The sequence below is a fragment of the Rattus norvegicus genome, chromosome 11, assembly GCF_021556685.1.
Source record: "Rattus norvegicus strain SHRSP/BbbUtx chromosome 11, alternate assembly SHRSP_T2T, whole genome shotgun sequence".
Lineage (NCBI taxonomy): Eukaryota > Metazoa > Chordata > Mammalia > Rodentia > Muridae > Rattus > Rattus norvegicus.
This window is the reverse complement of record NC_141544.1, coordinates 68,895,379-68,906,961: the sequence shown is the minus strand read 5'-3', so window position 1 is coordinate 68,906,961 and position 11,583 is coordinate 68,895,379. Positions and strand designations below refer to the sequence as shown.

At 42.5% G+C, this 11,583-nt stretch overlaps 1 protein-coding gene across 3 annotated transcripts in view; it reads right to left on the bottom strand.

Moving 5' to 3' along the window:
- Positions 1–2,361: 2,361 nt before the first annotated feature.
- Positions 2,362–11,583, bottom strand: part of C11h3orf52 (similar to human chromosome 3 open reading frame 52) — a 26,829-nt gene continuing 17,607 nt past the window's right edge. For 2 of the 3 annotated variants that reach the window (XM_087576945.1, NM_001427038.1), the window contains 3 exon segments: positions 8,697–8,767; positions 4,870–5,051; positions 2,362–3,807 (listed from right to left, as the gene is read on the bottom strand). In XM_087576945.1, coding sequence (XP_087433071.1) covers positions 3,803–3,807; positions 4,870–5,051; positions 8,697–8,767 — 258 coding nt within the window. In that variant the 3' untranslated portion in view covers positions 2,362–3,802. 3 annotated transcript variants of the gene reach the window in all.

Here is an 11,583-nt window from a genome sequence, read left to right as displayed (position 1 = left end):
ACCAACCAAAGAAAATATATGGGCTGGACCTAAGCCTTCCCACACATATGTACCAGACGTGTAACTTGGCCTTCATGTGGGTCAGGAACAACTGGAATGGGGGCTATCCCAAAAGCTGTTGCCTGTACATGGGATATGTTCTAGCTGGGCTGCCTTGTATGACCTCAGTGGGAGAGGAGGCACTTAACCTCACAAATATTTTATATGCCAGGGTGGGGGAGAGGAGGAGAAAGGGAGGTGGAATGGAGGAAGAATTGTGGGAGGGCGTGACCAGGAGGTGGGCAGTGATCAAGATGTTAAGTGAATAAGTGAGAGAGAGAGAGAGGGAGAGAGAGAGAGAAGAAAGATTGAAAGGAATCCTAGTTATTGAGAAAGAAACTGAGTTTCTAATTTACTCTTTCAAGTCACAAATATAAAAGGAAATACCCCCTCCCCCACAGGGCTTCAAACAGTACACAGATAAAATGGAGAGGTCCACAGTGCAAGCCTTTGTGGTTTCCGCTCACATTCGTATTGGCACCTATAAATAAACTCCCATTCTTTGAATAAATTCTTATTTTAAACAGAAGAGAGAAATAGGAAAGGGGCAGAGACAAGGCAGGAAAAGCTACCACTGACAAGTTCAAATTCTTCCATGATTCGGACAGCCTGAGGACAGTCTCTTAAGTATCTTGGGATGGAAGTCATGGGGAGAGGCAGACTGGAAGGCTTAAGGGGATAGGATGAAGGGCATGAGGTGGGGGACTGGGTGGAAGGCGTGAGAGGAACAGGATGGAAGGCATAGGGAGGGGCAGACTGGAAGGGTTAAGGGAGCAGGATGAATGGAGTGAGGTGGGAGGCACGATGGAGGGTATGGGAGGAACAGTTGCATTTCCAGGTTACCTACAAGGAGGAGAGGCTCTCCCCTGTTGCATATGGCTGGCTTTGTTCCAACCTAGCCTCTGCAGTCACGTGTTTGACAGTTTGTCTGTATTGTTTACAGTTAAACCTGGCTATTTTTTCTCTGCTGTTTCCTGTTCCATACACACAGGTCCTGTTTTTCTAATAACATTAGCAACGTCTTTTACTGTCCTCTTCACTGGTATCATCTATGCATGCAAAAAAAGAAACCACATGACTCAAAAAAGACCTACAGGTGGTAGAGATGGCTTCCATGACTAAAATTGCTTGCTGCTCTTGCAGATGACCTGGGGTCATCCCAGCATCATGGTCGTATCCACAATTGCCTAAAACTCCAGTCCCAGGAGATCCAGTGCCCTCCTCTGATCTCTTTGGACTGCTGAACACATGTGGTGCATATACATACACTCAAGCAGAGACACATAAATGAAATTAATTAAAGAATTTTAAAGATTAAAAATATATAGAGAAAAAGTTAAATTGCAAACTAAAAGGAGTTGGACATATGGCCAGAAATTTTTGTTGAAAACAGGACAAGTGTTCTATCCATAGCTGAATAACTTCTGAAAGCTACGGGACTCATCCTAAATTATCCCTCCAATTATCTCACAGATAGTTGTTGAAATCTTATGATCAACCGGGCATTATTCCTGTCATTAAAATGTGTGGTGACCACAAAACTTGTCTTCTAGAACAAAACAGTTTGTATGAGCATAGAGTTTTTTTTTTTTCAAACATCTCAGTATGCTTTAAGTTACCTATAACATATTGGACCCAAAATTCAAACCTTGAAAAGTCTTCTCTTTGACCAAATGGTCAAAATCAAAACTAAGGTATTTCTATGTTAGTGTTTCCCAAAAGAGAAGGGGAAAAAAAACTAAGCCAGTCCTCAAACATGAACAGACCCATCCTTCCAGCCCCACCCAAGGGCAGTTTCATGGGAGAAAGGTTTACTTTGACTCATGGTTTTATTCCATCATGAAAAGAAAGCATGGTGGCTTTACAGCAGTGAGAGCATGGTAGGAAGGTCCATATCACGGTAGACTGGGGAGCAGAGAATAAAGCTTGGACCAACCTGACTGGGCTGCAACCTTCTAATGATTTCCTCTACCAATCTCTTTATGCCAGCGAGCCCCGCCTCCTAAAGGTTATGCAGCCTCCCCCCAGACAGTATCACTAACTGTGAAACGAGTGTTTCATGCATAAGCCTGTAGGGACATTGCAGATTGAAAATGTAACACTCTGCCTAAAAAAGAAGAGAGGGGGTAGGGATAGGCTCCTCCCACTCTCCCTGGAAACCAGAGGATGATACAGTCAACCCCAGTCCAACCTGGTCCAACCCAGCTTCATCTTCGTCACACAGAGGAGCAAGCTGTCTCCATGCACCCTATCGCTTCTACCCCCAACAAACACATGGCCTTAATGAGGAAAGACCCAAGAGGCAGAAAACAGCACAGTTGAAAAAAAAATAGTTTATTGTAAATGCTTTTAGATCATTATATATTAAAATTCCTCATTACTTTAGAAAAAGTAAAGGGACACGGAAGTTCACAGTTGACATGTAAAAAAATAAAATTAAATAAAATAAAGGGGAAGAAGAAAACTCCACCTGTTTCAGGAGTTTAAGGAACTATCCTGAAAAATGAAACCATAAGTTACATTGTAGCCATTATCATTATACTATATTACTATAGTATATAGTCCTTAAATAAGAAAACAAGTTCACAGTGTTCAGAACCCTACACTTGACACATACTCATGCACAGTTGTCTGCCATAGAGACCTGACTAATCTAAGGTATCAGACTGGGGAATTTCTCATTATACAACAATGAAACTAACTCTCCCAGAAAATTTCCAGGAAGGCAATTTCCCCCAACAAAACAACCATTCAGTTCTTTTACGACAGGCAATTTATATCCACAGGTGACTGATACAGTCATTAGCTTCCTTCTGGCCCTCCAAGGGACTGCCATATCATTTGGGACAGTTTCAAAAGGACAGAAATTCTCTGCTCAGCGATCATCTGTAGGAAGACACGCAAACAACACCTCAAGAATTTAAGTCCTACGGGGAGGTTGGTGATACCAAGCAACACAAAGCCAGTGTGTGGTATCAATAGCAGAAATTTAAGCAGTCTTAATGATCCTTTGATGACTTTTATAATAATAATAATAATAATAATAATAATAATAATAACCCACATGGGTGGCAATCTTAAAAGATGGTACCTGATCAAAACTCAGAGACATATGTTTTCAAAAAGAAAAAAAAGATAGAGTCATCTCAGGACCACAGCAGAGATGAGAAACAATTAAGACATTTCGATCATCTTTCTATATGTAATGCTCAGCGATAAGCCTGACTGAGCTCAGCTGTCAGGTCTAGGTAGTGGAAGAAGATGAAGGGCTACACTCCTTAGGTCTTGGAGTTGTCTTCCTTTTCCTCTTGCCCTGGATCAAAGGTCCACCAGATATAATTGTGAGTGGGGAGAGGGCTTCAGTGAACAACTGGTTGGTTCTCCCTCTTTCCCCTGGCTACCCTGATGCAGCTTTGACTTGCCCCATCAGCTCTGGTTAACAGAACCTGCCTAGAACAAACTCAGATGCTTATCTATGCAACAACACAGGAAAAGCATTTATGCACTAGTAGAAGCTGCCAGTACTTCAAAGCAGTGAGAATCCCATGTTGCGGGATCTTAGATTCACCCCAGACCTCTAGCTCCTGAACCCAGCTGAGGCAGCTCTCATAAACTGCCATTCTGAGGTGGACCCAGACTTCACATCTGTGTAGAATCAGTGGGAGGGCTGTCTCCTCTTTCAGGTCACTGCTAGATATGCTTCTGAATTGTCTTCAGTCTGAGACTCAGCAGAGCACTGCCTTCTCACACAACCCCCATCGCTTCATTCTAGAAAGAAAACGAAGACAAACCAAAGTCACTGTGTGCTTAGTTTTGATCCAAACTAGAGTCACCTGGGCAAAGAATCTCAGTGAGGGATTGCCTAGGTCAGATTGGCCTGTGGGCATGACGGCGCCTTGATTGATATGGTGTGTTGATTGCCTTGGTTGATATGAGAAGGCTCCGTCTGAAAGTGGGCAGGGCCATTCCTCAGCCCGGAGCTCTGGACTGTGTAAGAGTGGAGAAAATGGCTGAGCACAAAGCACAGACTCATTCCGTTCCCTTTGGCTCTTAACGGTGGTTATGACGTGACTGGAAACTTCAAGTTCCTGCATCCCTGAGTTCCCTGCAGTAACGAAATGGAAGCTGAAGTTGTGTTTTGTTACAGCAACAGAAGTGAAACTAGGATGATTACTAATTTTCAAAAGCTGAAATTACTTAGGACATTTGTACTTACAGATGGTGTCATACTGTCTGAGTATATAATCTTAGATCAAATTGGAATTGCCATCAATTCTGAACAGAAAAATTTCACTCTCTGTATGCATGCACAAATACAGACATGCATATATGTAGACATGCATGCATGATGAATACCCTTCAAGGGGAAAATAATGTTTATTGGAAGCTCACTTATTTTGTTATGATTCATGATAAACATGTTGATGTAGCCTCTTGAATGATGAGGGCATTTGAACATTTGGTCCTTCTTTGTAATCTACCTATGACAATAACTGTAAAGTGTTAGCACCTCAAACCACCATCTGCAGGCCAAAAGAAACTGATGAGGGAGGGACATGGTGGGAGGTGCTGGCTTGGGTGGAGGTGTTCATATAGGTCCTGGTAGACATCTGCTGTTCTGCACTGAGGCTCTGTGGGAGGGACAACACTCTATTTTTTTCCACAGTATCTTCTCACTACTCTGTCGGCTTACAGGTTGTGACCTCCAGAGCAAAAGATCAGTTTGTGGAAGAGTGACTAATTACTTGATTTGACCAATACAAGGCACCAACGTTGATCAACCAAGTTGTTCATCACTTCCGGTCCAACTTCTTTGCTGTCCCTACTTACCATAGAGCAGGAGCGATTCTGGGTCAAGCCCGAGATTCTCACAAGTAGATAAATTCTTATCGTGGAAACTCTGTCGCATAATGCCCAGCACCAACTCTTCGCTCATCATGTACTTCATAAAGTCATCGTCTTCAGATGGAACCCCAAACTGCAAGTGATAGGTTACCGTGGCATTTTCAACACTGAAAGCCAAACCATTAGAACAGACAGACAGACATGGAAATGAATACACAGAATCATATCGAGACTCAGACACCAATTTTAACATTAATATTTCCTTGGCTCCACATCTTCCTGTAACCAGCTACAGGGGGTGCATTAGCCCGGGAGAATGCACTACCCTAGAGCCCTCCTCCAGCAGCCCTCACATAACCACCACCAACTGCTCACACTTTAGGGGACCACTGAGAGTGAGTTTGCAAGGGAAGGACACAACCCGCCTATCATAAAGAAAAGGTGAGCGTTGGCATAGCACCCATCTGATATTAGCCTTCCATGCTGTGTGGCAAGGCCAGATGTTCCTCCTCTGTCCCTGTCTTCACGTTCTCAATGTTGCCACTACATGTATACACCAGGGCTATTTAATTTAATGAGTTCTTTTAAAGGGTTCATTTAGTATTTCATAGGTTTACACACACACACACACACAACACACACACACACACACACACACACACACAACACACACGCACGCACGCACACACACACACACACACACACACACACACACAACACACACGCACGCACACACACACACACACACACTTTGACCATACATACCCTCCCCCAAGTTTAACCTATAAAAATGACTATGGTCTGACCCAAGGCTCCTTACCCTGTGCCCACACCCTAGCTCTTGAAAATGACCTGTTTAGTGCAATGAATTGTACCTCCTATGTTTGGGGGAGCTACTCCTTCATGTACACTTCCAGAGCCCCTTAAAGGCATGATGACCATATTTTTTTTTAAATCTCTTAGTAATTAGACCTAAAGAATTTTCAGCCCTGGGGAGACTCTAATCCTTTCATCTTTCAGAACACACTTTTCTAATTTTTTTTACAGTGAAAATAATTATAGGTCTGTCGTAAATTAGTAGCTTAAGTGGCTTCCTCAACATTTAATTCACAGGTAACATTTAATTTGTCTATTGCTTTGGTTAAGATGGCCCAGATTAGGTTCAGCAATAACAACAACAGCAACAACAAAAATTAACAGAAGCTCACATCAGAGAGATCCTTCTAGGGAGAGATTTATAGATGCGTCACTCTCTCCGGAGTTAATCAGGCCACTGCGATTCCAAGGATAGGCAAAGAGCTCCCTCTGGAGGCCAGATGTCACATAGGCTAATGACTGTCCATTTTATAATACAGGTTTGTAAACTCTTCCATATAGCAAAGAACTGTGCCAAGCCCTATGAACCAAATAAATTACAGAGTAAATAAAGACTCTTACAAGGCCTAGTTACCACGATGCCACTAAAGGGCGATGTTAAAAGCCCATTTTCAAACTCCAATCCAGCTAGCCTAGTTTGCATGTGTCACTAATTACCCCTTAGCAGAATGATTTATCACTCAGGAGGATGGGCAGGCACAGGCGGGAAGGCCGCAGCAGTCCTGCATGCCCACTGCTAAGGATCTTGGCTAACTGAGGAAATGGGCCTTGGGGTGGGTGTTCGGAAGACCACGCTGAAAGCTAAGAGAGAATATCAAGATGGCTGACCCAGAAAGCTAAGAGAGAATATCAAGATGGCTGACCCAGTCTGAGTGCACCATCCCTGTCACTCTTGCCTCCACCACCCATGTCTCCCCTGGTAGATTTATAAAAGGCAGACATTTGAAGGAAGGTGTTTTTCTGTGGACTTTCCGCAGGCCATCCTGGAGTGGATCTAGCAATGGATGCAGTCAAAGGCACTTCCAGGTACTTTGGGCCCGCTCTAGACCAAGGTCAGGGTCTCTCTGTAGACACGAATGCATGTGCTGAGCATAGGGATGTCTTTTCATACATGCAAGAGTATCACTTTAGATGTGATGATTTTGAAAACTCTAAATAAACTTTAAAAGACATGGGGGCTCGGGGCTGGAGGCTGGGGTGTGGCTTAGTTGATGAACTGTTTGCCTAGCATGCATAAAACCCTGGATTCAAACCCCAGCATACAGAAAACCTGACACAATGGCACAAGCCTATAAGCCCAGCATGTGCAGGCAAGAGGATCAGAATTTAAGGTCAACCTTGGTTATGTGAGCTATATGAGATTCTCTCTCTCTCTCTCTCTCTCTCTCTCTCTCTCTCTCTCACACACACACACACACTATCAGTTCTTTTTCTGAAGTACTAAAGTCCTTGAGTTTTTTGTTTAGAGAACATATTTTAAAGATCTCTCTTTCTTGTGTGTGTGTGTGTGTGTGTGTGTGTGTGTGTGTGTGTCTGTGTGTCTGTGTCTGTGTGTCTATGTGTCTGTGTGTAGTATAGTGTTGTTAGATCCCCTGGGCTGAAGTCAAATAGGTGTTTTTGAGCTGCCAAACCTGGATGCTGAGAACTGAACACAGGTTCTTGGAAGAACAGAATGTGTTCTAATAGCTGAGCCATCTCTTCAACCTCCCTCCCCACAGATAGCTTTAAAAATATGAACAAGTTCTCTAACAGTAAGCCTTGGCCTAATTTCTAGACCTCTTTTACTTAGTTTTCTTATGGGTTTTTCCAGTGTCTATTCCCACCCATTGAATGCTAAGTTCAGGTCCTTTAAATTCATAGCAAGGGGAAATTCTTGGAAAGACCCAGAAGGCTCTGGGGTGGAAGAAATCTCTACTACGATCTTCAAATGGAAAGATGTATCAAAGGGATGAACAAAGCATGTGAGGTCCAACTATCTAATTCTCCATTTCCTACACCAATTATTGTGCCAGTGACTTATGATTAAATACAGTAGGGTTCCACTGGGCAGCATGTGCCTACAAGACATCTAAAGAAGAAGGAAGATAACATCAGACTTCATGTCCTTCCCAGTCCTATCACATCACGTTACCACTGGTTTATACGCTCCTCTGTCAGATCTACTGGTATTATGGTTGAAGTGGGAGAATCTCAACATGTAATGTTGACTTTGATAACTACCTCCCAGTGACACCCTAGGAACAATGGACATTAAGGCCTTTTCATATAAATCTTATTTAAAGTATGTCCAGTAATCTCAGTGATAAAAAAGAAAATTTATTAAATCACATACACGCATATCTTTTGATTGGTTCAAACTATTTAATTTCTTAGAACTAAAAAGCAAAACATGTATATACATATATGGACACTCTAGATAGCAAAAACCAAGGAAAACAGAGTTGTTAATTTTGTAGGGATGAGTGTAATGAATCATTGGCGGTACCACTAAAGAAAGGAGACAGAAGAGACATATAGGTGGGTTTTTATGTTCTTAATGTTGTATGAGGCGACTACACTCTTGAGTCACTGCTGTAGCACATAGATCATGTCCCTTCTAGTGTATCACTCTCTGAGATTTATGTCTATTTCTGCACTTAACTGATTTCTGTATCTATTGTTAAACAGAAACGTTTCTCTTGGACATGCTTTTCTTCTCTGAGAGTGACCATAATTGAATCACATAATTAGTCCATGATTTCCTTCTCTCTGCTTTGTTTGATATTTGTTGAACTAAGAAGTTTCCAGGCACCATTCCAGCATGACATTGTGCTTTTTACTATCAAGTCTTCTGCAGCTCCAAAGTTCAGGGAAATCATTGTGGGTGAATGGACTTGGGTAGGTGGGTGGGCAATCTTCTGAGAAAAATAGCAAGATGTAAAGACCAGAGCCCTTACCTGAAATCCATGATATCAGCAGAAGTGAAAAAACGGTTCAGAGCTGGGGACTGTCTATACATGTCCGTGAGCTAAACACACAGCAAGAAAAAAGCACACATGTCACTGAGAATCGTGGTACATACCACCCACAGAAGCAATGGCTTCAGGACAAAGGAGAATTCACTCTGGCTAGGAATTCACTGGTTTGGGGCTCTGGACTAAGAGGAAGAAAGTGTAAGCTGATCACAACTCAAGTTAACACTCAAAGGAGATCTAAATGGTCTAACTAGTAGAGTCTCATTGACAGGTAGGCAGCCAGGCACATGTCTATAATCCTAACATTCCTAAAGCTGTAGAAGTGGGACTGCCCAGGATCTCAGGGTAACACTGTTTTTATGGTGAGTTCTCAGTCAGCCAGGACAACATAGTGAGATTCTGTCCAAAAAAATTTAAATAAATAAAATAAAGTAAAATAAATTGAGCTCATTGATAAGGCCCAAGTGACTCACCGGGAATCCTCAACTTGACTTATGAGTTGAGCACACACTTGGTAACCTTAGTGGTGCTAAAATAGTAGAAATTCATTTACTACATCTAACATAATCAACATTGTGGCTTGGCTCAAAACACTTTCTTTTATTAGCCTACAGTTGGGCATCTAACATAAAGCCCATTTTATAACAAGGTGAAAATATAACTCATGAAATTTGTCTAACTATTGTCCTCAAAGCCAAAACATGAAAAGCTGCATATGTGGTCTTTCACACCACCAAGAGTGGTCCATGAGTTAACAATAGAGGATATTCTTTCTCCATTCCCCGGTCCTAGCCGCATCCTTTTTTCACTTATATTTAGAAATTATTATTTCTTTATAGAATCATAATGCCATGCTAATTATGTTTTTATTCAAATAAAAGGTATTATATTCCGTATAATCTTCTAAGAGTTGGTTTTTTTTTTTTTCATCAGACACATCCTCGCTATCTTGCTCATGTTGGTCTCAAACTCCAGTGTCTTCCTGCTCCCAAGTAGCTAATACCACAGATATGTACCATTCTGCCCAAATTAAGCAAAGACTGAAGGAAAGGCCATCCAGCGACTGGCCCAACTTGGAATCCATCTCATAGGCAGGCACCAAATCCTGACACTATTACTGATGCCATGTTATACTTGCAAAAAGGAGCCTAGCATGGCTGGTCTCTCAGAGGCTCTACCAGCAGCTGACTGAGACAGATGCAGATACTTACAACCAACCACTGGACTGAGGTTGGGACCCCTATGGAGGAATTAGGGGAAGGATTGAAGGAATCAAAGGGGATGGCAATGTAGATGGCAAGTATGAACAACTGTGTCAAATAACCTGGTCCCTGGGAGCTCCCAGAGACTAAGCCACCAACCAAAGAACATACATGGGCTGGTCTGTGGCCCCGGGTGCTATGTAGCAGAGGACTGCCTTTTCTGGTCTCATTGGAAGATGCACCTAATCCTGCAGAGACTTAATGTCCCAGGGAAGGGGGATGCCAGAGGCAGAGTTGTGGGGAAGAGGTGGGTGGGTGCGTGGAGGAGCACCCTCTCAGAGACAAAAGGGAGGAGAGATGGGGTAAAGAACTCTGGGAGGAGTGACTAGGAAGGGGACAATATTTGGAATGTAAATAAATAAAATAATTACTGTTTTTAAAAGACTTGCCTTTATACTGAAAATTACATTCAAGATTTATGCATAAGATACATCTCAGGGCCCTTAAGTCCAGGTCCTACACAGAATGCATTAAGTCGTTATACCAGCTCATCCATTTCCCCACTGATAGTCATGTGACTTCCTTCAATGCTGTCTTTATGATAAACTATGCTAAGGCAATAGTTATCCTCAACCACCTCTCTGCACCTTTTTGTTCATTTGAGAATATCCCCAAGATACATAGCAAGAAATGGAATTACTGGTCCAAAGGCAGGTACATCTTCAACTTAACTCATTCTTGGTGAACATTCTCCGTATTCCTCTCCTCCTGCAATCAGACCTGTTCCATTTCTCCTATTCCTACTAAACTTAAAACCTTTTCTCAATCTCAGAGATGTAGGGTCACATCTCACATTGTGTATACTGCCCTTCTTATAGGTAGAGCACCTTTCCATGTGTTCCTATATATGTATGTGCCCATGTGCTTGGTGCCTATGGAGACACCATTAACATTACAGGCATTGAGGGCTGGCTGATATGTGACCACTGGGAACCAATACTGTGCCCTCTGCAAGAACAGCAGGAACTCTTAACAACCAAGTAATCTGTCAGCTTGCTTTTCCAGGACTTGATTAGTTCTCCCATCAAGTTTCAGAGATACAAATCCTAATTGCTTTGTACTAGGAAACATATGGCTGAACAAATTTACACTGCATTCCTTCTGCATTTACATTGGGAGGCTAAACACCTTGATCTCTAACATAATAGTTCTAGGAACAATCAGGACTAGGCTGGGATCTGGTACCACTCTCAATGTAGGCACAACTCTAGGATTAGAATAAAGTCATCAAGAGCAAGACCCACTCTTGCTCAACCTGCAGCTTCAACCCTGACACTGTTCTGGACCTTTCACTAGACCAGACCTTATGATGAGTTAGCCACTTCCAAGTATATCAAGAAAGCTTGGTGAGCCATGACTTTATTCACTAGCAAGCACTGTAATATAGAAAGCCCAGCAGGGCCCTATGAGGGTGCACATGTTCTTGCCTACCTCATCTCAAGGATGCTGCACAACCAAATACCCTCCTACATAACTCAGCAGGTCAACGGCACTTGGTGTTTGCAGAACTCTAATCTTAGTCACAGAACCTTTATAATCATGACAGGCATTTTGTCCTTCCTTTTCTACAGATTAAGAACAAGTATTTCAAGAGGTTCAAAACTTGC